Source organism: Schistocerca americana, chromosome 3 (assembly GCF_021461395.2).
Source record: "Schistocerca americana isolate TAMUIC-IGC-003095 chromosome 3, iqSchAmer2.1, whole genome shotgun sequence".
Classification (NCBI taxonomy): Eukaryota; Metazoa; Arthropoda; class Insecta; order Orthoptera; family Acrididae; genus Schistocerca; species Schistocerca americana.
The window spans coordinates 803,329,081-803,356,753 of record NC_060121.1 but is presented as its reverse complement, the minus strand read 5'-3'; the positions used below and the strand labels follow the sequence as shown (position 1 = coordinate 803,356,753).

The following is a 27,673-nucleotide window of genomic DNA, read 5'->3' as shown; positions in this document are numbered from 1 at the left end:
GCAATTGTACGCCCTTTGCCAGCTAGCAGGCCACATTTGTCGAGACTTGCCGCTGCCACCGACAGACACTGAGCCGCCGGCCCGCAGTATGGCGTGATGGGCACTATTGCAAAGCGCCGGGGCTCAGCCCATTGTGATCCCGTCGCCCGGTCTGCGTGTGACAGCCGGTGAATCCCCGCCCTGCTGATACGCAGCCTGCCCCCACCCGCGCGGGTATTCCCCTTCCTGATCCGCAGTGCTCGCAGCGCCGCCATAGCTTCCTATTGTCAGAATATGAGCCACCGTCTCTTTGCCTCGCTCGAGTAGCTCACATGACACGTAATGCTCTTCGTCAACAGACCACCTCTTGTGTCACTTGCCAGCGTTCGGTGTATGGCGGAAACTAGCATTCGGTGTTACTACAGGGCGAAGTGACATGGCGGTTAACACTGTGGACTGGTATTCCGGAGGACAATGGTTGAAATCACCGTCCGGCCGTCTAGACTTAGGTATTCGGTGATACGCTTGAATCACTCCCGGCAAATGCCGTAATCGCTCTTCTCAAAAGGGCCCGACAGATTTCCTTCACCAACCTTTCGTAATCCGTGCTTGTTCTCCGTCTGTAATAATAGCCCTGTCAACGAGACGACTTCCAATCTTTCTACATTCCTTCCTTCATTCTGGATAATTGTACTCCTAACCCATGAAGAGCACAATAGATGAGTGATCGCAGCATTGGCAGCCAAATCTTTTAGAGTAGGTGCAAGATAGTGGTGGTACCGCTCATTTCCGCTGATATTCCTTTTGATAGCTTTCTCGCCTGCTCAACTTGCCTTTCTCTACCTTTTCCTCGGAGACACATATACAATGCTCCTAAGACCTCGTCTGTTATCCGATGACATGCCCTCTGGTTTATAGCTAGGGCCCAGACTACACAGGAATCGGATTTTTGTATTTTTTATATTTATGGTACCTAATGTTCGGAACTAAAACATCACTCGTCCAAGTAGTTAGATGCAACATTCAAAATTTGTTGGCAACATCGAATTTGAAATTTTCCAAGCGTCTTTAATAGCCTAACGCAGAGCTTATTTTTCAACAAGTAGCGAAAGTCTGTGGTAACCTTCTCGCCTGCCAAGCCGAGGGCTTGGGTTTGATTCCCAGTTATAGGCAATTTTTAAACAAAGATGTATTTTATACGATCATTTCTGTGAAGCATAAAAGACATAAAAGTTGGGGAAAATTAATATGCGATGTTTTTTTAACCAAAAAATCGTTATTAACAATCTTTTATGAAATATCTTTTGCTAAACACTCATACTGGCAATGAAAATCGGATTTTCGAGTGTGATATCAAACTGGAAATAAGAGGACGTGGATATCTCAGAAAATGGCCTACTAACTAGTTAGTATCTATTTGCTGCATTTTACACTTAAATGAGGTAGATATTCGAACTGAACGTAAAAAAGAACCGAAAAAAATGACTGAAACGAGAGCCTCACCAGAGAGTCAGTAAATACCAGTCTCTATCACTACCGATATTTTTCCATCTTTATGTACCTTACGGTTCACGCAAATTCTCTTAGGGCATTATCTTTTGTTTAATATTTGCATCGGCCAGTAATCGAACTCAGATCTCCAACGGGCAGAGCAAGCATTGTGCACAGAGCCACTATGCCTGTAGAAAAATAGACCTTTCGTTAGAATGTAGCATGACCTTGTATATCTAAAAAGTCGTTTTTCTTGAGAATTTTTTAGTTTTGTTACAATGTGCTTTGTTGGACTGATATTTGAGTTCTGAACTTCATGTACCATTAAAATATTTTTAAAAAAATGGAAATTTCCGTTTCACTCAAGGGCTTCAGCCACATGCTCTGAAGATTCTATTCCGCCCTCGAGGCGCAGCATTGTTGTCCTCAGTTGTCAGAAGGAAGTGTGTGCGTCTCCCTCAATTGCCTGTCGGGGTGGCCGAGCGGTTCTAGGCGCTACAGTCTGGAACCGCGCGACCGCTGCGGTCGCAGGTTCCAATCTTGCCTCGGGCATGGATGTGTGTGATGTCCTTAGGTTAGTTAGGTTTAAGTAGTTGTACGTTATAGGGAACTGATGACCTCTGATGTTAAGTCCCATAGTGCTCAGAGGCAATTGAACCATTTTTTTTTTCCAAATAATTTTATTGAGTCTTAAGTGTTGGGCCTTCAGCCGATTTTGAATTTAAGTTGTTTGCTCTTAAAGTGTCAGATTCTTTGGGCCTTCAGCCTAATTAAGGAACTGTTTTAAGATAAGGCTTTGCCTTTTAAAGTTCTGATTTTGGTTGTGCTTTAAGTTATTGGCTTTCAGCCTTTTTTAAATTAAAGTGGTCTTGCTCTTAAGGAATGAGGTTGTACGGCGCATTATGTTATTGACTTTTAGCCGTTTTTAAATTAAAGTGGTCCTGCCCTTAAGGAATGAGATTGTACGGTGTATTCAGCCGGTAATTAAGGTCCAAAACTAAAGCTATGTTTAAAAAAAAATTCTTGGCTCTTGTAGTGTTTGATCAAATAAAAGATTGTATTTTCGAGTGTAACTGACAGCCGCTTATTTTGGCCCCTTTCCACAACGTAAACTACCTGTCCTGTCCTGAGGGTTTAGCAGGGCGTTTCAGGCAGCACGGGTGTTTTGTAAGTCGACTGCATTTTCTGACCATCCTAACAAAGAATGGAAGTCTATCACCCGCCTTAAACATGACAAAACCTATATGATCACTGCGGTCGCAGGTTCGAATCCTGCCTCGGGCATGGATGTGTGTGATGTCCTTAGGTTAGTTAGGTTTAAGTAGTTGTACGTTATAGGGAACTGATGACCTCAGATGTTAAGTCCCATAGTGCTCAGAGCCATTTGAACCATTTCTCCCTCAATAAATTACGCATACGCGAGTAGTTGTTCGCATATCAGAGGTGTGGCAGGCCCATGTGAAATTTTAGGTTACAGGCATCCCGTAACATTTTGTAGCAGGAACTCTGTAGCCGGAGACTGGATATTAACATTCATCGTTCGCGGAGGTACACATTCATCATTTGCATCATAGAAAAAAAGATGTTAGTCTGGTCTCAAATACCTGCAGGGTCGTGCATGATAAAGTCGTAGAGTTACCCATTCTTCTTAAAAATAACGATACCAACTTAGTACTGACATAAGAAAGCTGTCTGAAACCAGAAGTCGAAGGCAACAAAATCATTTCTCGCGATAGAAATACACAACTCTCAACGCAGTTGATCATTGGATCGAAATCGCCAGATGAGTACTACGCATGGCGCTGCATTAAAGCTAGAATCATCTTCTTGTCACAAAGCCAGCACCAGCATTACGCTTTGAAATAGTCGTATAACATCCTGTGCATTACCTGAAGCTGAGCCTGAAAATTTTCGAAAACCGTTTATAGAGTAAATAACTATTTCCAAAAAAGTTACTGCTTGCAGTTTTCTGTATTTTTATTGAATGAACAGTTAAGGGTTATTAAATATTCGTAGGGGATGAACTTAATAAAGTTACAGTATCTGACCATTAAGATTCAGCCCATGTTTTGTTCCTAAGAATCAGTACCAGCAGACCCATCTCTGCGATAGACTTTCCATGTTGCATGAAATGACCAACGCGTGATAGTCCAGTCCCGCAGCGATCACAAATCTGTTCCGAAACACTCACAGTTTCCTCCTTACCTCGCAACCAGACGCTGAATCGACGTAGTGACATTCTCTAACTGTCTAAACGAAAGTCAATCGACCTGTCAATACGACCTATGAGCAATTAGTGTAGTTTACCTCAAGAAAAAGAAGCTTCCTGATTTGCCAACTACGTATCACTTCGCGTCATGGTATCGTAACACTCTTGAAGCGGATTGGATTGTTAATATATTTTACAATTTAACAACAGTTATGAGGGTTTTAGTTGTAAAGCTTTTTGTCATTTGTTAGATACAACTGCATCTCACAGCAGTTTATATTCTTTCTTTCTCAGTGTGTTACAACACATCAAATGCTGTCGAAGTCCCCTTCTGTCTTACTTGTGCACAATTTTAATCATTACGATGAATTCGACTAGTCAGTTTGGAACCGCGAGACCGCTACGGTCGCAGGTTCGAATCCTGCCTCGGGCATGGATGTGTGTGATGCCCTTCGGTTAGTTAGGTTTAAATAGTTCTAAGTTCTAGGGGACTGATGACCTCAGATGTTAAGTCCCATAGTGCTCAGAGCCATTTGAACCATTTTTTGAATTCGACTAAAATACGACTTTTTTAAGTGTTTCCCCAGTTCTGCTTCTATTAATTGGTCTTTGAATTTTGCAGCAACGGTATTTTTGTAACTTAATAAATATTCCTTTACCAAGGACAATTAATGAAAAGAAAAAAATCTTCATAGCACCATCGTCTTATGTGCGAGGGGCGTTCAATAAGTAAAACAACACATATTTTTGGAAAAAAAACGCTGAATTTGTTATGGGACATCGTGGACTCTTATCGCTTCAACCCCTACAGCTTCATGAAGTTATGACAGTTGGCAGTGCTATACGTAGCCCTCAAAATGGCGTATGTAACGGAGGTGCGTTCCAAGCAGAAAGCCGTCATTGAGTTTCTTTCCTCGGAAAACACAGCATCGCAGGTATTCATACATGCTTGCAGACTGTCTACGGAGGCCTGTCAGTGAACAAAGGGACGGTGAATCATTGGGCGAGGAGTCTGTTATCCTCGCTAGTTCGTGTATGCCTGTCGGAAACCCGCCTGTCGGCCCACCGCACATAGCTGTTGCTGCTACAGTGCTGGACGTGAGGGAACTTTCATCTGAGGTTATCTACGGGTCACAAATAAAGACCTCGGTTCACAGCTGGACGTCTGTGTTGGCAGCGCAGACACACTCGTCCACCAGTTCAGGTATTCAAAATTGTGACCTTGCTGGTTTCCTCGTCGCCAAACAGAAGACCATGAATGGCAACAAAGAAATATCTGTGCGCAATTTCTTGGCGTTACGAAGCTGATCGTTACAATTTCTTGTCGAACATCGTCACAGGACATGAACCGTGGATTCATCACGTCGAAACGAAAGCGAAACGGTAATCCATATAGTGGCGTCACACCACCTCCCCTCCGAAGAAAACGATCAGAGCAATACCCTCAGCCGGTAAAGTTATGGCGACGGTTTATATGAAGCGACGATCAACTCTGAAGTTGATTGCATTACATTCAGGAAACTGGAAACCACCTTGTTCATCGCCATGAAAATCCGAACGAACTTCTGAATCTCCATGGCAACTGAAGGCCTCACACAAGTCTGCACACCCGAGAGAAGCTCACCGAATTTCACTGGACTCTTCTTCCACATCTACCGGATCTCGAATCATCTTTCCGACTTCTGTTTATCCCAATGAAAGGTGCCATCCACAGGAAGGAGTAGGTGGATGGTGAAAAAGGTTATTGGTGCAGCACAGTGTTGGCTCCGAAGTCGACCAATAGAGTGGTACCATGCGGGCTTCAGGCCTTCCCAGTAAGGTTAGGTAAAAACGATATTACGTTGAAAAATAGGGTTTGGTAACCAAAGGAATGGGGAATAACACGGTGTATTCGAATCCTGAATGAAATCAATCTGCTTTCAGAAAAAAAGTGTTGCATTAGTTATTGGTAGCCCCTCGTAATTGTCTCCTTAATGTATTCGCTGACTGTTTCCCATTAACTATTATTTTTAATTAATCCTGCTCTTATTAAGTAACGTGTAGCGCATTACCTTGTGGGACAGAACAGGTAGTCTGACACAGGGAGCGTCTACATGCCATCTACGGCTGAGCCAAAATATTGCATTACCTGCTCATTATCGTACTGGCCCATCTTTGGAACGCAACACAGCAGAAATGGAAGTCACAGATTCAATAAATTTTTGGTGCAGTTCGGGAGACATGTGGCACCAGATCTCTATGCACGCAAATCCCATGTATTACGGCCCGGTTGTTTGTGGGTGGGGACATAGCGGTCGGAAGCGTCCCATATGTGCCGTCTGTTCAGATGAAGCTGATCTGGTGGTCAAAACATAAACGTGAGTTCACTGTTACACTCATCAAAAAACTGTAGTATGATTCTAGCCTTGTGCCACAGAATTTTGTCTCGTGGGAAGATGCCATGGCCATCGGTGAAACATCAAGCTCGAAGGGATGCTGCTGGACCGAAATAATGGTCACATAGTCCGCAGCGAGCATGCTGCCTCCTTTTCTTACCGCAAGTCTCGTGAAATCCCAGGAGAATATCTCCATTAGCAAAAACCTTCACTCAATGGCCTACGTCAGTGGTACTGTGCTTGTTCCAAGCAGCCGTACACCTAGATGGCAGCATATCCAGAAACGTCGATAGACCTGGTGTAACACGAAATGTGGTTCATCAGATCAGGCCACACGTTTCTATTCACCAACTGCCCAGTTTCGATGAGCCTGTGCCTAGAGCAATTGTAACTGACGATATGGTTTGGTCAAATTGACAACATGTAGAGGTTGTGTCTAGTGGGAAGCCTGTTGTTCAACAATTCGAGAATGCACACTAAAAGGGATGCACCGAATTGCTTTGTTAGATGTTTCAGAGATCGCCGCCTCTCCTGCTGTACAGAGCTTGCAGGCCTCGGACCGCCACGATCTGTGATGAAGCATGGGCGTCCAACACATCAGGTGCTCACGACAGTAGCAAGTGAACAATCGACCAGCTTTGCCATTTTCCATCAGATAGTTCCCAGCTCCGTCCTATCCCATAAAAATCTGCTCATCGTCAGAGTCGCTTATATGAGTGGATTTTACAGTTTGCGCCTCCTATCAGCGCTACAGCGATTCGTAAATCACTCCTTTCTTTTTTTTTTTAATTGGCCTCTGCTCTGATTATACACTTTCCATACCGCATTATGAAACCGAAATGCCACCAGACGGCGTTCAATGTCGCAGTAGACAGTTGTCATACTTTTTTGGCTCATCTGAGTATTTAGTATCGTTTATTTATCGGCTTTCGTCGCCCGTGGGGATCGTTTGTGCAATGTTGGGACGTAATGCCACGACAATTTCTCAGTGTGCATTCATAATAAAAAGCTTTTATTTCATTTAGAGACGATGTGTTTATTAAGGTCGTTTGTTTAATTTAAAACAATTTCGGACGGATAAACTAGGCTTAGATCACCAGAATGAACGCCTTGCGGCTACTATTCAAAGCATGCCACATAAAATATGAACGAATGTAAATCAACAGCACCAACATCCATCTCCGGCAGATAACCACCAGCTACAACGAGTCGTCATAGACATCCTCTTATACACTGAAGTGCAAAAGAAACTGCTATAGGCATGCGTATTCAAATACAGAGATATGTAAACAGGCAGCGGTCAGTAACGCCTAAATAAGACAAGCGCCTAGCGCAGCCGGCCGGGGTGGCCGAACGGTTCTAGGCGCTACACTCTGGAACCGTGCGACCGCTACGGTCGTGGGTTCGAATCATGCCTCGGGCATGGATGTGTGTGATGTCCTTAGGTTAGTTAATTCTAAGTAGTTCTAAGTTCTAGGGGACTGATGACCTCAGAAGATAAGTCCCATAGTGCGCAGAGCCGTTTAGCGCAGGTGTTAGATCGTTTACTGCTGCTACAATGTCAGGTTAGCAAGGCTTAAGTGAGTTTCAGCGTGTAGTTATAGTCGCCTCACGAGCGATGGGACAAAGCATCTCCGAAGTAGCGATGAAGTGGAGATTTTCCCGTACGAATATTTCACGACTGTACCGTGAATATAAAAAGTCCGGTAACACATCAAATCTCCGACATCGTTGCGGCTGGAGGAAAATCCTTCAAGAACGGGACCAACGATGACTGAAGAGAATCGTTCATTGTGACAGAAGCGCAACCCTTCCATAGATTGCTGCAGATTTCGGGTCTTAGCCATCAAAAAGCGTCAGCGTGCGAACCATTCAACGAAACATCATCGATATGGGCTTTCGGAGCCGAAGGTCCACTCGTGTACCCTTGATGAGTGCACGACACAAAGCTTTACACCTCGCTTGGACCCGTCAACGGCGACACTGGACTGTTAATGACTAGAAAGATGTTGCCTGGTGGGACGAACCTCGTTTCAAATTGTATCGAGGTGATGGACGTGTACGGTTGTGGAGAATCCATGGCCATGGACCCTGCAGGTCAACAGCGAATTATTGAAGCTGGTGGAGGCGTATGCAGTTGGAGAGATATGGGACCTTTCATACGTCTACATACGACTCTGACAGGTGACAAGTACCTAAGCATCCCGTCTGATCACCTGCATCCATTCATGGCCATTGTGCATTCAGGCTGTCTTCGACAATTCCAGCAAAACAATGCGACACCCCACGCGTCCAGAATTGCTACAGAATGGCTTCAGAAACAGAGTTTAAACACTTGCGCTGGCCACCAAACTCGCAGACATGAACGTTTTTGAGCATATGTGGGTGCATTGCAACCTGCTTTTCGGAAGAGATATCCATCCCCTAGTACTCTCACGGATTTATGGACAACCCTGCCAGGTTCATGATGTCATTTCCCTGCAGCACTACTTCAGATATTACCCGAGTCGATACGACGTCGTGTTGTGGCACTTCTGTGTGCTTGCAGTGACCCTATTCTATATTAGGCTGGTGTACCAGTTTCTTTGGCTTTTCAGTGTATGATGAATCATAATTAGAGATGGACTTCACACAGATTTGGTAAGTAGCACAGATTAAGCTAAAGACATGGATCTGTGGGGGAATGGTGCGAACTAGTGGTACACTTAAAGTAAAGTTAGAGCATTGTTGACAACCGTTCCTGTTTATTTGATAAGACAGCACGAAGAGGGAAAAACACTTTCCTTCAGGCTGTATGCAAATACTTGTTGGGCCAGGGAATGACAAATTAAGACATATGAAACTAACACAAAGAGTAATTTTGACTTGAAATAAAAATACAAATAGAAGGCAGCGTGTTCGAAGTTACACATCCGTGAAAACAAATCGCAGTATCTGATACTGAGTGGTCCCACTTCGTTTTGTTTCTCCTTTGCTTGCTATTCACAAGACGGACGAGACTTGCTGCTTAAGCTTGCCTCATTATTCGACGGTATACGTCTAGAGGTTACCCATTGCGTTTTTATACTTCTATGAGGCGCTCTACAAATTGTCAACCAGTCACATCTAGGCTCACTCGGGTTCAAGCCGCAGATATCGCATGCCATTTCCCTCACTTGTTACTAGCCATGCAGACAAAGGTGTCGTCGAGGTGGTCACGTTATGGTCGTACAATATTGTCACGTTAGCCGAACCCACCATCTAAATTACTTCAGGACTGGACAATAGATTGGAAGATATTATCGCGATATTGCGTACATTTAAAATTACTCTAGATAGTAATCAGAGGCCTCCTATATACGTGTGCGGTCGCAGCGAACACTTACCTCAGCCAGATCTACAGTAAACATGTGGAACATCAAGCCTGTCAGTTCCTTTGATCCCTAGCCACCTCTGCACTCTTCAGCGACGATCATCAGGGTTTAGACAAATCCACAGTCGTCATTAAAGAGAACTTGTTTCTGTAGATCCAGGAAGAGCAGAAAAAGCTTCATGAATTGGAACAGCAGTATAACATCTTGCTATACAAAAGCCATGAAGATAGGACGAATACAGTACAAAAAGGAAGGCATCAGCAATAAAAAAAGATATTAAAATCTGACTCAATTGCAGTATGAAAATGAGGAAGTGAACTGTGGAGAAAAACAATATCTCAGCAACATACCGTAGCTTTTCGTGAAAAACTAATGGAATATCACCATCTCGTGACAAGATTGCTAATTGCTAGATCGTAAGTGCAACGTGAAAGCTCAGAAAACGATAAAGCCAGAATGACAGTGCCTTGCGATCTGATAGATCTTAGGGAGCAGGATGCATAAGTAGTTCTTCGCAAAACTTCCATGTTAAAAGGGATGCTGTTCATTTGCATTTAACGTACAGTAGACGTGGAAGTCATTAGAGCTGAATCAAAAGAAAAACCGTTTCAATGACGTGTCTATAGATGCCAAGAAGAAGGTTATAATGTTAAATATCTAATTCCGGCATTATTTGCTTAACAAGTATTAAAATTGTTTCTCTGTTTTATCAAGAAATCATTCACCGATGAAATTAATAATAATTATCTATCGGAGACCAACGAAGACACTTCAGTGTTCCCGGTTCGTGACCCCACAACTTCAAGTACTTACTGATGCTGTAAACAAACATTTCAAGATCTGTTCTGCGACATTTTTACAACGACAAGCATCTTCAATGCAGTCATGTCTTCATCTCAGAGGCAGAGCTGCAGAAGCTCTGAAGCACATGTTGTCACGTCGTACCTCTTCTGTCATCTTTTGCCTCATAGGGATCAGAAATGCAACTATTCAAAAGATCTCAACATCTGATTCTGTGGATGGTTCGGAATATGGCAAAATGTGATAAGAGTATCGACAACCAGTCAGCAGATACAGACCTACAAGTGACGAAGATAGTGTCAGTGTTAAGGTCTGTATTGGTAATGATAATAACGGTGATGATGATGAAGAAGAAGAAAAAGAGAAGAAGAAGAAGAGAAGAAGAAGAAGGTAAACAAAATATTGATATTGTAGACTCTAAGGTCAGATGACAAGTAAAAATTAGGTTATGAAAGTATACAGGATTATAGGGAACTTGCTTTAGTTAAAAAATAGTCATCTTATTATTATAATCAAGGCAAACAGTACTTGCCATAAGGCTACTTACTGAAGCAGTAAATTTGTTTGCTGGATCTTAGAATGTTTGACGTTCATAATACAAGTTATAATTTTGACTTGTTAGAAGCTGTTACAGCAAGAAAATTCTCAATGCACTTACTAAAAATGAGAGAGGGAGAGTGCGTCCAGCATTCAGGTTCGTCTTACTGCCGGGTAAATACGACAATATAATACTACCTTTACCACATCTGTCATCTATTTAATTAGGAGTTGTGGTTTAGTAATAACTTTTTTTGGGTCATCAGTCTGACTGATTTAAAGTGGCCTGCCACAAATTCCTCCCAGCCGGCTGAAGTGGCCGTGCGGTTAAGGGCGCTGCAGCCTGGAACCGCAAGCCCGCTACGGTCGCAGGTTCGAATCCTGCCTCGGCCATGGATGTTTGTGATGTCCTTAGGTTAGTTAGGTTTAACTAGTTCTAAGTTCTAGGTGACTAATGACCTCAGCAGTTGAGTCCCATAGTGCTCAGAGCCATTTGAACCATTTGAATTCCTCTCATTTGCCAACTTATTCTTCTCAGGGTAGTACTTTCAACCTACGTCCTCAGTTATTTTTGGAAGTATCACAATCTCTGTCGTCCCTTGCAGATTTAACCTTCTGCAACTTTCTCTAGTACATGAGAGTTATTCATCGATGCCATAACATAGGTCCTATCATCCTGTTCCTTCTTCTTTTAAAAGCATTCCGTACGTTCCTTGCTTCACAGATTCTGCAGAGAACCTCTTCATTACATATCATTTCACCTAATGCTCAACTTTTCTGCGAGGGATGTTAAATAAGTAACGCAACACGTTTTCCCTCTGTATGCCTGAACGGTACCACTCTATCGGTCGACGTCGAAGCCAGCGCCTTGTTGCATCAGTAAACTCCCCATCATCCCCACACTGCTTCCCACTGAGTGCGTACTTCAATGGGCCAAACAGGTGGAAGTCGAAAGGCCCGAATCCGAGTTATAGGATGGATGAAGAACAATCCACTGAAGTACTGTGAGCGTTACCGACAGAGACGTCCAGTTGACAGCGAGGTGTTCCATTGTGATCCGTCAGTATCCTCCAATCATAGCGTCCCCACATTCCGACATTTAAGCAGTAAGAGTTATGTGCGGCCGGTCACAACGCGGGGGGTCGGACAGGTTTGCGCGACCTTGTTGCGATGATGACAGAAACCCTTGACGAAAGGCTCGGCGTGCTTTTGTTCATTGCCAGGTCTCTCTATGCACTCAGCAAGCACCTATAAATATCTACGATGCTCTGGTTTTCTGCCAAAAGGAATTCAATGACAGTTCTCTGCTTCGAACTTACCTCCATTACAGACGCCATTTCGAAGGATACACATAGCGCCGTCACCGATCGGAACTTCATGAAACACAGAGAGCGAGGATATTCCACACCAAAAATTCTGTTCGTCTTTCAACCGTAATCGACTGAGAAAAATATGTATTACCTACTTACTGAACGCCTTCCGTATAGCAGCACTTCTTGAAGGCTTTAATTCTCTTTTTCTTGGTACGCATGGTTCTAAAAACTCCAGACACTCTCTAGCTTATATTTAAGTACGTCGTTATGAGTTGACGACTACGAATGGTCCAAATTATCTTTGTCGTCGCAGTTTAGTTAATAGAAAGTGATGAATTGTAACACACCTTCCCGAATGTGGGACGATGTCTTTCGTTTGACTCGAAATTTTCTGACCAGTGTCTCGATTGTTAAAGGTGTTATTATTATAAGTATTTTCATATGCTTCACGAAAGCGAACGATTAATAATTGTACTGGTCTACACAACTATACCAGATGCATATTTCACTATTACAGAAAGTCAGAAACCTTCAATATTTGTGATACTGCATGATTTAACACAATGTACTCCCAGTCATAAGTCGGTCGGGGTAGTTGTGTAGTCTTCTATCCTTGTAGTTGTGATTCGACATGTATCGATTTGGTAATATGGAACTAAAACTGTTTTAGAAGAAATCAATTTTGTTTTCCTGCTGTAATGTAATCCTGAAAGCAGTCGTGGACGGCACCCCCGATGGGGGTGCAGCTCTATGCAAGCTTGCATCATTGTCCACTGATGATCTGGCAGCGCTATATTTGAGGTGAAAGTGAAGTGGCTCAGTGGAAACTTCCTCAGTCATCGTTCACAGGCAATCTTGAATTAAATAAAGCCTTATTTGAGCGTAATAAAGAAAAACATATATACAAACATAAGACCGCTGGATGAAGAATGCTTGCAATTCTCCATCATATCAAGTGTCGATATGCAATCACCAGAACTGTATTAAAACATAGATACGTGAAATCTCTAGGAGCGTCAGTGTATTCTCTATAAGCCGAATTTATAGAGTTTCGTCAGTCACAAATCACAACATCTTCAGCCGTATTCTACACCTGGGGCTGAAATTTACTAATTTTGCAAACTACATTGATTTACGTATTAATATCACAATGAATAATTTCGGTGCATAATACGGAGTTATATAGAATGAGTAAGACACTTTCAAGTGGTTTTAAAATTATTGAATTAAAATGTGATAGTACATGATTATATCAAAGATAACCGCAAACCAAGATATTTGTTTTTAGTTACAGTGATCTCCAGCAACATGACTATAATACCAAAGGAGAGGGCAGTTTCCGTAGTTTACACCGCAATTTTAAGAGGACAGGAACAATTTTATTTTTTTTATAGGACGATGGTGCTGCACTGCGCTTCCACGACAATGTTCATGAGTTGTTTGATAATAAGCTACTACGACAATGAACCGAACTTGCATCAGCTGCCAATCTCCAGTTGCTGGCATTGCTTTCAAGCTCTTCAGACGTACATAGAGGGATTTATTTCCTGTGGAGTTGCAGCAAACACATTGTTTTCGCTAGTGCACTTCCCCACAATATCGCTGACTTAGGACGGAAAGAGGGCAGCTGTGACTGACATCGATGTGCGAACTTTGGTCGTAGTGTGGACCGAAGTTGTACCTCACATTGGACGTGTCGATTGAGACTAACTGTTGAATGTATCACAAAAGATTTATTCCTGCTTCCATAGGTAAATCATATGGTATGCATGTAATCAGATATCGGCTGGGCGGTAGTTTGAGCCACTCACCTGTCACTACGCAAACAGCGAAATCAGTTCGCGTTCCGAGTGAAGACACTTCGACGGTCAAAAGTTCGCGAATATATTGCCTTCCAGGAAAGTTCTCGAACTCAAATTACTCCTGAGACTGAAGGCAGTTTGATCCAGAGCAGAAAGTTCTGACATACACACATCAAAAAAACTTTGGATCATCCCGGTTCCCAGAACTCCTGTCCAATGTCCAATGTGAGGTACAACTTCGGTCCACACTACGACCAAAGTTCGCACATCGATGTCAGTCACAGCTGCCCTCTTTCCGTCCTAAGTCAGCGATATTGTGGGGAAGTGTACTAGCGAAAACAATGTCTTTGCTGTAACTCCACGGGAAATAAATCCCTCTATGTACGTCTGAAGAGCTTGAAAGCAATGCCAGCAACCGGAGATTGGCAGCTGATGCAAGTTAGATTCATTGTCGTAGTAGCTTATTATCAAAAAACTCATGAACATTGTCGTGGAAGCGCAGTGCAGCACCATCGTCCTATAAAAAATAAAATTGTTACCATCCTCTTAAAATTGACTGTGGATATTGTATCACAGACACAGTCCCTTTGACTGTTCTGAAATATCACTAAAACCGCCCAAAGATGTAGACAACCATGCATGAGCAGTTTCTATTAGACGGAGGGGTCCGACAGCCGATAAGTTCCAATCATTCCACCAGGAATGAGGTGCACGATTCGTGTTGTCTGTAGTTCAACTATGCCTAGAGGGTCAATACTGCGGTTCGATCGCATCTTCATTGTTACATAGTGCCAGGAAGGCCTCTCAAAAAGGAAGTGTTCAGGCGTCTCGGAGTGAACCAAAGCGATGTTGTTCGAAGCTGGAGGAGATACAGAGAGACAGGAACTGTCGATAACACGCCTCGCTCAGGCCGCCCAAGTGTTACGAGTGCAGTGGATGACCGCTACATACGGACTATAGCTCGGAGGAACCCTGACAGCGACGCCACCATGTTTAGTAATGTTTTCGTGTAACCACAGGACGTCGTGTTACGCCTCAACCTGTGCGCAATAGGCTGCGTGATGCGCAACTTCACTCCCGACGTCCATGGCGAGATCCATCTATGCAACCACGACACCATACAGCGCGGTACAGATGGGCCCAACAATATGTCGAATGGACCGCTCAGGACTGGGATCACGTTCTCTTCACAGATGAGTGTCGTACACGCCTTCAACCAGACAAACGTTGGAGACGTGTTTGGAGGCAACCCGGTCAGGCTGAATGCCTTAGACACACTGTTCAGCGAGTGCAGCGAGGTGGAGGTTCCCTGATGTTTTGGGGTGGCATTGTGGGGGATGGGGGGGGGGGGCGACGTACGCCGCTAGTTGACATGCAAGGCGCCTTAACGGCTGTATGATATGCGAATGCCATCCTCCGACCGATAGTGCAACCGTTTGGGCAGCATATTGGCGAGGCACTCATCTTCATGGATAACAATTCGCATTCTCATCGTACACATCTTGTGAATGACTTTCTTCAGGATAACGACATCGCTCGAGTGGAGTGGAAAGCATGTTGTTCAGACATGAACACTATTCAACAAGCCTGGGAGAGATTGAAAACGGCTGTTTATGGACGACGTGACACACCAAACACTCTGAGGGATGTACGCCGAGTCGGCGTTGAGGAGAGGGACAATCTGGACTAACAGTGCCTTGATGAATTTGGATAGTATGCCACGCTGGTTCAAATGGTTCAAATGGCTCTAAGCACTACGGAACTTAATATCAGAAGTCATCAGTCCCCTAGACTTGGAACTACTTAAACGTAACTAACCTAAGATTAGCACAGCCGTGCCCGAGGCAGGATTCGAACCTGCGACCGTAGCAGCAGCGCGGTTCCGGGCTGAAGCGCCAAAACCGCTCAGCCACAGCGGCCGGAAATGCCACGATGAATACAGGCATGCATCAGTGCAAAAGGACGTGCCACTGAATATTAGAGGTACCGGTGTGTACAGCAATCTGTACCACCATCTCTGAAGGTCTCGCTGTATGGTGGTACAACACGCAATGTGTGGTTTTCATGAGCAATAAAAAGGGCGGAATAGATTTTTATGTTGATCTCTATTCCAATTTTCTGTACAGGTTCCGGAACTCTCTGGACTGAGGTGATGCAAAACTTTTTTTGATGTGTGTATTTAGCGGGTGTTGCAACGTACATCGGTAAGATAGATTAGACGCCATAGGAGGGGGACTGTTCATTGGAACTGTCAGAAAATGTTGCATCTGTCGAGGTCGACTTTGAATCTGACAGTGATATCATATTGTTGCGTATAACATGTCTAGTTTGAAACCAAGGCCCGCAGCTCGTGGTCGTGCGGTAGCGTTCTCGCTTCCCGCGCCCGGGTTCCCGGGTTCGATTCCCGGTGGGGTCAGGGATTTTCTCAGCCTCGTGATGGCGGGGTGTTGTGTGATGTCCTTAGGTTAGTTAGGTTTAAGTAGTTCTAAGTTCTAGGGGACTGATGACCATAGATGTTAAGTCCCATAGTGCTCAGAGCCATTTGAACCATTTTTTGAAACCAAGTTAATTTGTTGGATGCTTTTATCGGCCACACATTTCCGCTGTGGAAGTTCTAGAATCATTCAAAGGACGTCTATTGTCAGTATAGCGTATATACCTGGATCGTATAACACTAGTTGGAGGTGGCTTTTACCTACCGAGTGGTGGCTGGGACATCTACGGATTAACTGCAAGAGGTACACACGGTCTTGCGAAGTATTTTTGAACACGTTTTCCGAAAACTGTCTTGAGCAGCTAGTTCGACATCCCAGAAACAGTGGAAATATCTTAGACTTTGTAGCTTCCAACAAGGGGGGACCTTGTGGACGGCATCAGTATAGAGACGAGGATTAATTATCATAAAGTCACCGAGCGGGGTGGCGCAGTGGTTAGACACTGGACTCGCATTCGGGAGGACGACGGTTCAATCCCGCGTCCAGCCATCCTGATTTAGGTTTTCCGTGATTTCCCTAAATCACTCCAGGCATATACCGGGATGGTTCCTCTGAAAGGGCACGGCCGACTTCCTTCCCAATCCTTCCCTACTCCGATGAGACCGATGACCACGCTGTCTGGTCTCCTTCCCCAAACCAACCAACCAACCATAAAGTCATCATAGTGAATATGGTTACGGAAGTTAATAAATCAGTCAATAAGGCTAGGAGAGCAGATAAGCAGTTATTAACATCTCAGACAATGAATGTAAAGGCCCGCTATTACATTCTACATATGTAAATGATCTGGCGGGCAGGTTGGTCAGCAGCTAGCGATTGTTTGCTGATGATGTTGTGGTGTACGGGAAGGTTTCGAAGCTGAGTGACTGTAGGAGGATACAAGTCAGACAAAATTTCTAGTTGTTGTGATGAATGGCAACTTGTTCTAAATTAAGAAATATGTAAATTAAAGTGGGTGAATCGGGAAAGTAAACCAAAAATGTTCGAATACAGCACTAGTAGTGCAGTGCTTGACACAATTACGTCCTTTAAATATCTGGGCGTAATAATGTAAAGCGATATGATATGAAATGGAATGATCGTTGAGGATTGTGGTAGGGAAAGCGAACGGTAGTTTTTACGGATAATTTTTGGAAAATATAGTTCACGTGTAAAGGAGACGTTAGTGCGACCTACTCTTGAGTACTGTCCGAGCGTTTGGGGTCCGTACGAAGTCGGATTAAAGACAGACATCGAAGCAGTTCAGAGGCGGGACGTTAGATTTGTTACTGATAGGTTCGAAGAACACGCAAGTATTATGGAGGGGCTTGGGGGATTCAATTACGAATCCCTGGATCGAAAGTGACGTTTTTTTTCGAGGAACTTTATTGAGAAAAATCTAGAGAACCGTCATTTCAAGCTGACTGCAGAACGAGTATGCTGCCACAAAGATACATTTCTCGTAAGGACACGAAGTTAAGAGATATCAGGGTTCGCTCGGAGGCATACAGACATTCAATTTTCCCTTGCTCTATTTACAAACGAAACAGGAAACAAAATTGAACTGTTAGGAGAAGGAGGGGAGTGTTAAGAGTCAAATCGCTTTCCAAGCAAAGCTCAAAATAGAGTTACTGTTAGTCTCTTCAGAACTTTAAACACTTGAACACAGATGTTCAGTTCAGAAAGCTTTAAACAAACTCTGATAACCAGCATTAAAGTTAATAATTTTTTATTAACTTTACAAATGGCTCTGAGCACTATAGGACTTAACTTCTGAGCGGGCCGGAGTGGCCGAGCGGTTCTAGCGCTACAGTCTGGAACCGCGCGACTGCTACGGTCGCAGGTTCGAATCCTGCCTCGGGCATGGATGTGTGTGTGTGATGTCCTTAGGTTAGTTAGGTTTAAGTAGTTCTAAGTTCTAGGGGACTGATGACCTCAGCAGTTAAGTCCCATAGTGCTCAGAGCCATTTGAACCATTTTTGAACTTAACTTCTGGGGTCATCAGTCCCCTAGAACTTAGAATTACTTAAACCTAACTAACCTAAGGACATCACACACATCCATGCCCGAGGCAGGATTCGAACCTGCGACCGAGCGGTCTCGTGGTTCCAGACTGTAGCGCCTAGAACCACTCGGCCACCCGGCCGGCTATTAACTTTACAACTCTGATTGCTGACAGTAAAATAATATTGGCAATAATGAATATGTACAAAGAATTCCAAGAATCTCGAATTACGACCTACTCTCCATAAATATTTACAACTCAATTTCAAAGCGGCTGACCTGAGAGGTCACTCAAGACAATTAGTTAAGCGATAGATACAGTACTTGCAAATCCATTGACAACCAAGGGATAAACAACAGTACCTAACCTGTTCTGGGGGGGGGGGGGGGGGAGTTATGCGTCACAATACTCGTATTAGTTTTACAAATGGTGTGTCCTTCAGTGCAATAGTGCACTTATTGGTCCTTCTGGTTAGAATAAGTTATGATACCTGTAACATAAACCTGTTAGCACCAGGCATTGACAAGAGGTCACAGCGCTTAATTAATATGTTTAATAATGGCAACTCCATGCGCGTACACACACACACACACACACACACACACACACACACACACACACACACACTGAGTAAATTAGCAGTTACAAGTATTACAGTTATCCCTCGGTAGAAACGCCACATACCCATTTAATTTTAACCTTTTAATTTAGCTGTATGTGAATTAAGCCAACAGATGACTGCTCCCTCTCACACCAACTTAACAAGCGAACAATTTGAATGATTTCAAGACGTTTTAAGTGAGAAGTAACTATGACTAATGCAAACAAGAGCACTTAACTTTGTGAAACAATTCCGCATCAGTAGCATGGCAAACAATTTAAGCTAGTTACTCATATTCCATACGCACTCAGTAAGTCAACTGCCAGTTCACAAACACCTCCTTGGTTTGCGAAGAGCAACAGTGTCAGCTAACTTAATCACACTAGAATTATAAGTAATTCTGTGATCACCCACCCTGATAATCTTTACATTGTATTTGACTCGAAAGAACTCCCCATTAAGGACAAGAACAGCACTTGGTAGTTCTTTAAAAATGCACACCGTACAAAACTGCAGCAAGGTGAAGTTAAGACATTTCTTATCGGGCAAAAGAAACTTGAGTAGTACAACGTGAGCAAATTACAAATATCAAATCAATTAGACCAGTCAGCTGTTTCATAACATACACTCTCAGTAGGGCATTCAGGTCACTGAATAGCATGTAATACTCGTACTTCAACCGTAGCCAGGCTGTGGGACACACTAATGATTTAAACAGACTTTTAGCCACCAAACCATTCAAACCAACAAACGGTCACCGCTGTGCATGAATGCCAGAGGATAATGGGCCCTCAGACTCCTCGAGTGTAGTTCTCTAGTCGGACCCACACTCAGCGACCACTCAGCTCCGTACAATCACAGCGGGCAACGTGCCCCTCCCTGCAACCAAACTTGAAGGACTCGGATGCAGCCGACACACCACGCTCGCCTAATTAGTCATCCAGTCAAAAACCCTCAGACCAGCTTCTCTGATTGGAAGACTAAACCACAGACGATCATCGATAGCCGGAGAGGTACGAAGCCAACGTGTATGGCTTAGAAATGACTAGTACAGGTGTAGGCTATCCTTCGCTACGTACCTACGGTGGCTTGTGACATACGTGTGTAGATGTAGCTGTAGTACGTAGTCTCAATACAAGCATTTTGTGCAACCACCTGAAAGGTTTCAGATCATTTTGATTAACCCTATATTTCAGTTAATTTAATCGTCTTTTATTGCCAAAATGTGTAAATGTGTAAATGTGACATGATAAACTGGTTAATACCGATACCAATACCAATACTTACTCAGGTATGTTTTTCTTATTTCATTTGAATGGCCGCTGTAACAATGCTGCCGTGTTACATAGCAGTATAATTATTTTTGGGGATATATTTCACAATATAGTCTGTCATAATTTGTGAAGGATCGTAATTAATACCAGCAGTAATGAATACGTTGGTATAAGTTCTTGAGGTTCATTAACTAGAAAGTTTAGTGTAACTGTCCGAACTGAATTCTTAGTCATTTTGAATTATAGTACTGAAGCGATTAAATGCAGAAATTTCAGAAGTATCTGCACACTGCTATTTCTGCCCACTTTCTTATTCAATAAGCGAATAAAATTTACGCCGTTAACTCATTGTTTCAAATCAGTCTGTATTCTTACGGAAAGGCGTCCTTTCTCTTTTTCATGTAAATTGTGTCTTTGCGTGTATGATACACAAAAAGAGCATCTTCCATATCCGTAGGTGGAATAGAATATATGTCATTTGCAAATAAAATGAAAACGTTTGATATCTCGTAACTGTGACAGTTATTCGTTATCAAAAGTTTGTTGGCTTGTTCCTGACTGCTGCGCTCTTTTCATAAGAGGGAGTATTGGATTATCTAGTCACCGCAAAGGATCTGCCTGGACACAGAGAAAGGAAGATTGTAAGTCAAACATAGAGAGCGAAAGAGAGGGAGAGGAGAAGGGATCTGAGAGAGAATGAGCGATGGAGGCGTGGAAGCGGACATACAATAAAGAAGAGAGCAGCTAGATAAACCCGTACACATTGTGACTTCAGCCAATTTGATGAACATGTTCTTACCCTCGGGACACACCATTGCTTCAGCTACGGCGCCTTTTGGAAGTGTGGCCCATTTCCTTCACTAATCATGAGCTGCAACGAAACGGGTGAGAGGCCAAAATCGATGCCGTGGTAAGAGGACTAACGGAGGAATGGATACCGGGCAACTGCTTCGTGAGATGTTCCATGTTGTGCTTTTGAAGTATCACCATAATTCAGGCTGACGATGCCCGCTCTTTTTATTTAGTATGAGCTCTCTGTTACAAGGATATCTCTCATGTAGCAAATCTAATTAGAACATGAGAAAAAAGGAGATCAAATCGTCACTGATTTCATTTCCTGACTTACGTTCGTTTAGCACATGACTTTGGCTAAAGAATAACAGGTACGTAGATTGATAAAGGAGGACAAGGGAAGATATAAGACTTATAATATAATACGAATATAGGTATGTAATGAGGTGGTAGTTAAAATATTTACCACGCAAACAGAAAGAAATTAATGGAAAACCAACTGTGATAAAATAGTCAAGAATTGAGGTATCAAGGGTCACCAGTTTGGTGAATGCATAATAAAAGGAACGTAAGGGTAACAAGTCTATACGAACACCACGGCTGGAGTACATTAAGCAGGAGGAAATGGATGTCAGCTGATGTAGCTATGCAGAGCAGACGATTAATGATCATAATAAACTAGCATGGAGAACTGCGCAAATCCAGTCTTCGGACTTAAAATCAGAAACACATCAAACAATGTGGTAATATTTATATTCTAACGCTATTTCTTATTTGCAGCATCGAGACTTCTTAGAAAATTTCGCACTCCTTCAGCAGCCCTAGCTTCAGAAATGCGCTGTCATTCGAGACATGTGGCAAAATTTCGGTGTCGTTAACATATTTTGTTGCACCAATCATTCACATTACCACAAATTTACATGATGTTTAGCTCACTACTAGCAACATTTTTGCAGTTAGTTTTTCCGGTTTGCCCCATGAATATTACATGGGATCACTGACTTCATTTCTGACAAATTTGCGTACATTTGACAAAAGTAATGTGATCTATGGGAAAACTGAGATTTTATAGTGCATCCAGCGGATATTTAGTATTTTAATGACTTGAATATTTACGTTAGCAACAGTATAACAAAACTCGTTGACTGGGTATGTTTGGACACCACGTATCCTAAAGGTAGATAACCTGGTCAATATGTACAAAGTCATTCGCCCTCATTGTTGGATGACAACATTCGCTGAGCAGCCCTACCGTGCAGGACTGCCACTTCATTGTGGGTCACTGTAGCCGCCACCGTATGCTAGTTACTCTTCTCATACCTCGTTACAATCACCAATGGCGCAGTAATACCACCGTCGGTAACTGAAAGCACGTGCGAGTTCGCCTCTGACGAAGGATCACTATATACATTGGTACACACTTATGGCGAGGTACGATAACGTCGTATAACTGGCAGCATTGTACATCGCTTGTAAACACAATACAGTTATAAAATTGCATCTACGTCCGTACTCTGTAAACCACCGTTAGGCCGGGCGGTGGGGCCGAGCCGATCTAGGCTCTTCAGTCTGGAACCGCGCGACCGCTACGGTCGCAGGTTCGGATCCTGCCTCGGGCATGGACGTGTGTCCTGTCCTTAGGTCAGTTAGGTTTAAGTAGTTCTAAGTTCTAGGGGACTGATGACCTCAGATGTTAAGTCCCATAGTGCTCAGAGCCATTTGACCCATTTTGAACCATTGTTACGCTCGAGAGTGAGGGTACTTTCCTCTGCACCTCATATCAGAGTTTCCTTACGTTCCATTGACGCACTAGCGTGGGAAGAGCCCCTGCTGAAGTGCGTTTGTGCTTACTGTGATGAGTCTAACCTATCTTCATGGTTCTTGGAGAATCGACTCGTAGACGGGTATAATATATCCCTAAATTTAGCACTTAATACTGATTCTCGAAACCTGGATAGGCTGGTTCTCACAGGTGAGCTGACCTCTATTTATCGCATCAGTCAGTTCAGATATTTTAGTATCACTGACGCACAAAAAAGTAAACCCGTAACAATTTGTACTGGCCTTCGTTTTACGCTTTCAGCATAATATGTTGGACTTGTTTCATACGATTTCCACACCCTTGTGCACTACTCTAAGATGGGCAGTTTATCCCATTTATTGTTTGTCATTTTCTATTACGGTACTGCCACCTCGTTTTCTTATAGCATTTACTGGCGCCACTAACTTCCTGCCTTACTTGCCCGTGAGCGGCAGCAGCAGCGCGTATAGATAAGTGCACTGTCGTACCATCTCTGGAGCGACAAATAGTATTTCCGGGTCGTCGTGTATCTGGCAGTCAGCTAGGGATGGACCAGCAGTGCAGTCGGGATGCTGCAACAGAGAAGTGTGGGGAGGGGGGGGGGGGCGGGGTAACGGCGGAGCGCCGGTGAGGCACCGGTGAGGCGCCGGTAGCCAGTGCTCGCCGACCGATGGCGACATACATGAACTGTCCGACGGAGGGAAATTGGAGCGGGACGACCATTGGTTGGTCATTCGGTTGGCCGTCTCATCGGCCGACGTATATTTGGTCCTTTCACCATTGCCGGGGCCTGGGCAGTTGGTCGGGTCGGTTGGCGCAAAGCAGCGAGGAAATCTCCGCAGCGCGTAGTTTGGCCGAGCCCCCTGGGGCCTCTATGCGGTGTCGGAGTGTGACGGGCTGTGTTGCTACGAGGTTTGTGGGTCACCCATCATGGACATGGAAGATAAGTTTTGACTTAATCGACCAGTAAGTCACGACTGTTCACATGGTGTCAAATCAAATGAGTGAAATGGCTCTGAGCACTGTGGGACTTAACTTCTGACGTCATCAGTCCCCTAGAACTTAGAACTACTTAAACCTAAGTAATATAAGGACATCACACACATCCATGCCCGAGGCAGGGCTCGAACCTGCGACCGTAGCGATTGCGCGGTTCCTGACTATAGTGGCTAGAGCCGCTCGGCCACTCCGGCCGGCTCACATGGTGTCGTTCGGAGTTCCTTGTCGGCTGTTGGGATATTCCCGCGAGTAACAACGTGTGTTTTCGAGTTGGCAAATTTTAGCGACCCTCCGGTGGAGTTTAACTGTACTTGGTTATTTGAACTGAAGTGCACCAGGGGAATCTTCTGCCTTGTGACCGTTAACGTTCCGATTACCTGCCCTTACCGTTGACGTATATTTAGGCAGTGTATTTTTCTCATCGTATTGTCGCTGTCCAACACGGTGTGTAGTTTGGCAGCTCAATGTATAATTGGTTGTGGGCGCCAATACCTTCTACGTTGTTCCATTGAACTCCCTGTTGTGTGCTGGTCGGGTGAAGCGGAGATTATCTTATCGGTTGGTCCGTTGACTGTCTGTCGGCTGGGTTGTCGTCGGATCGACAATGGTTAGGCCGACTGCGTGTCTCACCTTATTGAGCGTAAGTGTTTCAATTCCAGGCCAACCATCGGAACTTCTGAGCGCCGTCGGGTGTACGGCCTTTTCTTGTTGTTTGTATTTGTATGTCTTCTAGCCGATCTTTGGGTTATGGTTGTTTTGCCCTTATGGCGTCAGATGGTTTGGACCTTCCGCCTAATTTAAGAAATGTTTTACATAAAGCCTTTGGAACTTTTAAAATTAACCGGCCACGGTGGTCGAGCGGTGCTAAGCGCTTCAGTCCGGAACCGCGCGACTGCTACGGTCGCAGGATCGAATCGTGCCTCGGGCATGGATGTGTGCGATGTCCTTAGTCAGGTTTAAGTAGTTCTAAGTTCTAGGGGACTGTTGACCTCAGATGTTAAGTCCCAGTCCGCAGCTCGTAGTCGTGCGGTAGCGTTCTCGCTTCCCACGCCCGGGTTCCCGGGTTCGATTCCCGGCGGGGTCAGCGATTTTCTCTGCCTCGTGATGACTGGGTGTTGTGTGATGTCCTTAGGTTAGTTAGGTTTAAGTAGTTCTAAGTTCTAGGGGACTGATGACCATAGATGTTAAGTCCCATAGCGCTCAGAGCCACTTGAACCATTTTTTTTTTAAATAATGTTATGAAGTGTTGGGCCTTCAGCCGATTTTGAATTTAAATTGTTTGCTCTTAAAGTGTCAGATTCTTTGGGCCTTCAGCCTAATTAAGGAACTGTTTTAAGATAAGGCTTTGCCTTTTAAAGTTCTGATTTTGGTTGTGCTTTAAGTTATTGGCTTTCAGCCGTTTTTAATTAAAGTGGTCTTGCTCTTAAGGAATGAGGTTGTACGGCGCATTATGTTATTGACTTTCAGCCTTTTTTAAATTAAAGTGGTCCTGCCCTTAAGGAATGAGATTGTACGGTGCATTCAGCCGCTAATTTAGGTCCAAAACTAAAGCTATGTTCAAAAAAAAATTCTTGGCTCTTGTAGTGTTTGATCAAATAAAAGGTTGTATTTTCGAGTGTAACTGACAGCCGCTTATTTTGGCCCATTTCCACAACTTAAACTACCTGTCCTGTCCTGAGGGTTTAGCAGGGCGTTTCAGGCAGCACGGGTGTTTTGTAAGTCGACTGCATTTTCCGACTATCCTAACAAAGATATGAAGTCTATCTCCCGCCTTAAATATGACAAAACCTATATGATCACTCCAATTTATAACCAGTGAATCTTTTCATGCTGTGCTTTTTATGAATTTATTTTACTGATTCGGATTCCATTTCCTTAGTAGCGTTTTCATAGAATATTATGCTTCTCTAAATGAAATCATACTAATTTTGGCTGTTAAAAATTTTTTATTGTATAGTGTCTTATGATATTTTACGGCCAAAAGCGAAATAATTTCATTTAAAAATTTCACAATTGCCAGTTATCATAAACTATGGTTTTCGTGTTGTTAAGCTCAGAATTTCGGACACGTTGCGGTACATTAATAGGTACACAGCTAAAGCATAATTAAAAAGCTATCTTCTATCGTGACAATTTTTACACATGAAGTCGTCAAAATGGATATTTTTACGTCGTCAACAACCTGACTGAGTCCAACCAAAATCATACTCTAGTATTTTGATTCATGTGGAACATGATCACTCAGTATATTTGCGTATACTTCCGAGGCCAGAATCAGTCGACATAAAAGTTTTCTGGGTGTAGTACCGCCTCATAATGCATAAAACTACTTCCACTGTAGAAGAAGCCAACGTTTCGGTCACGGTTGCAGTGGCCTTCTTCTGGGTCTACTCAAGTTTCATAATTACGTGATCTCATTTCCACTGAAGAGAGAAAAAAAATTTGGCCGGACGAAGAATTGTGCTATTCCCAGTAACGTTACAGGGAATTTGAAGTTCGAGAGCGCAACACACCATGTCCTCAGGAAGTGCAAGTGTAGATTATCGTCATCGTTTGGGCTTTGAGAACTGTCGAACATTGGCATGATAGACTGGAACTTCATAGCGATAGATGGGGCAGACAGTTGGCTGTACTACATAGTGAGTGGTGAGGAGGTAATCTCTACGGACTCTGACGAATAGACAGAGATTGCAGGAAATGTATGATCACAAAACGGCAACAGATTACTGGAATCTGGCTAGAGATTTGGAATTGCATAGCACTGTTTACCACTGAAGCCATACCACAGACGACAGATATTTGACTGGTGCGAAGGCAGTAGCAGCTGGGACATTTAATGTTCTTCTGTGTTCTTCAGCGATGAGTCTCGTTTCTGCTTACGGCCACAGCAAGCAGCTATTTGCAAGATCCATACCTCTCCAAGTCGTGGAATAGTGGTGTGAGGAGCTACTGGATATGATAAAACGATACATCTGGCACTTTCCAGAACATGATGTTGTTTTCGCTTGGTAGTGGAGTCCTCTGCACAGCAGGTCGGCCGTGCGATCAGCAACCAGGCCAGGAGGACATGTGCAAACGGCTCTTATCATAACAGTGATGTTTCTTTGTAACACATGGGCTGTTTACCATGAAGTTACATCTCACCTCCGCAGCATCTGGGGGCACCGACCTCGTCGACATGCAGCGCGCGTTTCCCAGCAGTGTGGGCTGTCGGTAGAGCTCCAATTTTCTACGACAGGTCACGTGTCCTCGCAGTGCCACGGGGATATCCATCGGCTTCCGACTATTTAGGCCACCCCCGGACCGTGCGAAGTCAGTTATGCCCTTCATCCCAACTCGGCGGTATCAACAGTTCCGTCCGGCGGCATCAGCAGTTCAGTCACAGTAGTAGAAGTTGGCGGTACCAGCAGTTTCGTCTCAGCGTTCCACACCGCAGAACCAGCAAAGTTGGCTCTGATCTGCGCCAGCAGCATTCAGCCGTCAAAAGCCGGCAGCACAGCGACAGTGACGTCCCAGGTCTTCACGTGGCGGACTGCGATGACTCCAGAGTGCATCGTGCAGGCACATCACAGACAACATCATTGACAAGATATTTCTTGTATATGATGCTGTGCTGATGTTAATCGGCGGACATTATAGCTGAATTTCGTTTCGTTAGTGAAATTATCCTTTTAAAAGTATCTTATACCACTCATGAGCAAGAGAGTACGTTATATGATACGAAAGGTAACCTTGTTAACATTAGGGTAGCAATTGGCATAATCCTGAGGAATATTGCAAGATCTCACAAGAAATACTTTGAAGAAAGTTCAAATCCCTTACCGGCTGGAGTAGTCTCGCGATTTGTCAGTCATAGAGTATGCCTGG

The 27,673-nt window shown here is 43.9% G+C and overlaps 1 protein-coding gene across 1 annotated transcript in view; it reads right to left on the bottom strand.

Moving 5' to 3' along the window:
* The window catches only part of LOC124606412 (neurofilament heavy polypeptide-like), a 144,888-nt gene extending 117,752 nt beyond the window's left edge, over positions 1-27,136 (bottom strand). Inside the window, exons 1-2 of the mRNA XM_047138393.1 lie at positions 26,951-27,136; positions 20,041-20,095 (exon numbers count right to left, since the gene is read on the bottom strand). Of these exons, the coding sequence (XP_046994349.1) occupies positions 20,041-20,095; positions 26,951-27,136 (241 nt within the window). The remainder of the gene's footprint in view (positions 1-20,040; positions 20,096-26,950) is intronic.
* Between the last annotated feature and the right edge of the window lie 537 nt (positions 27,137-27,673).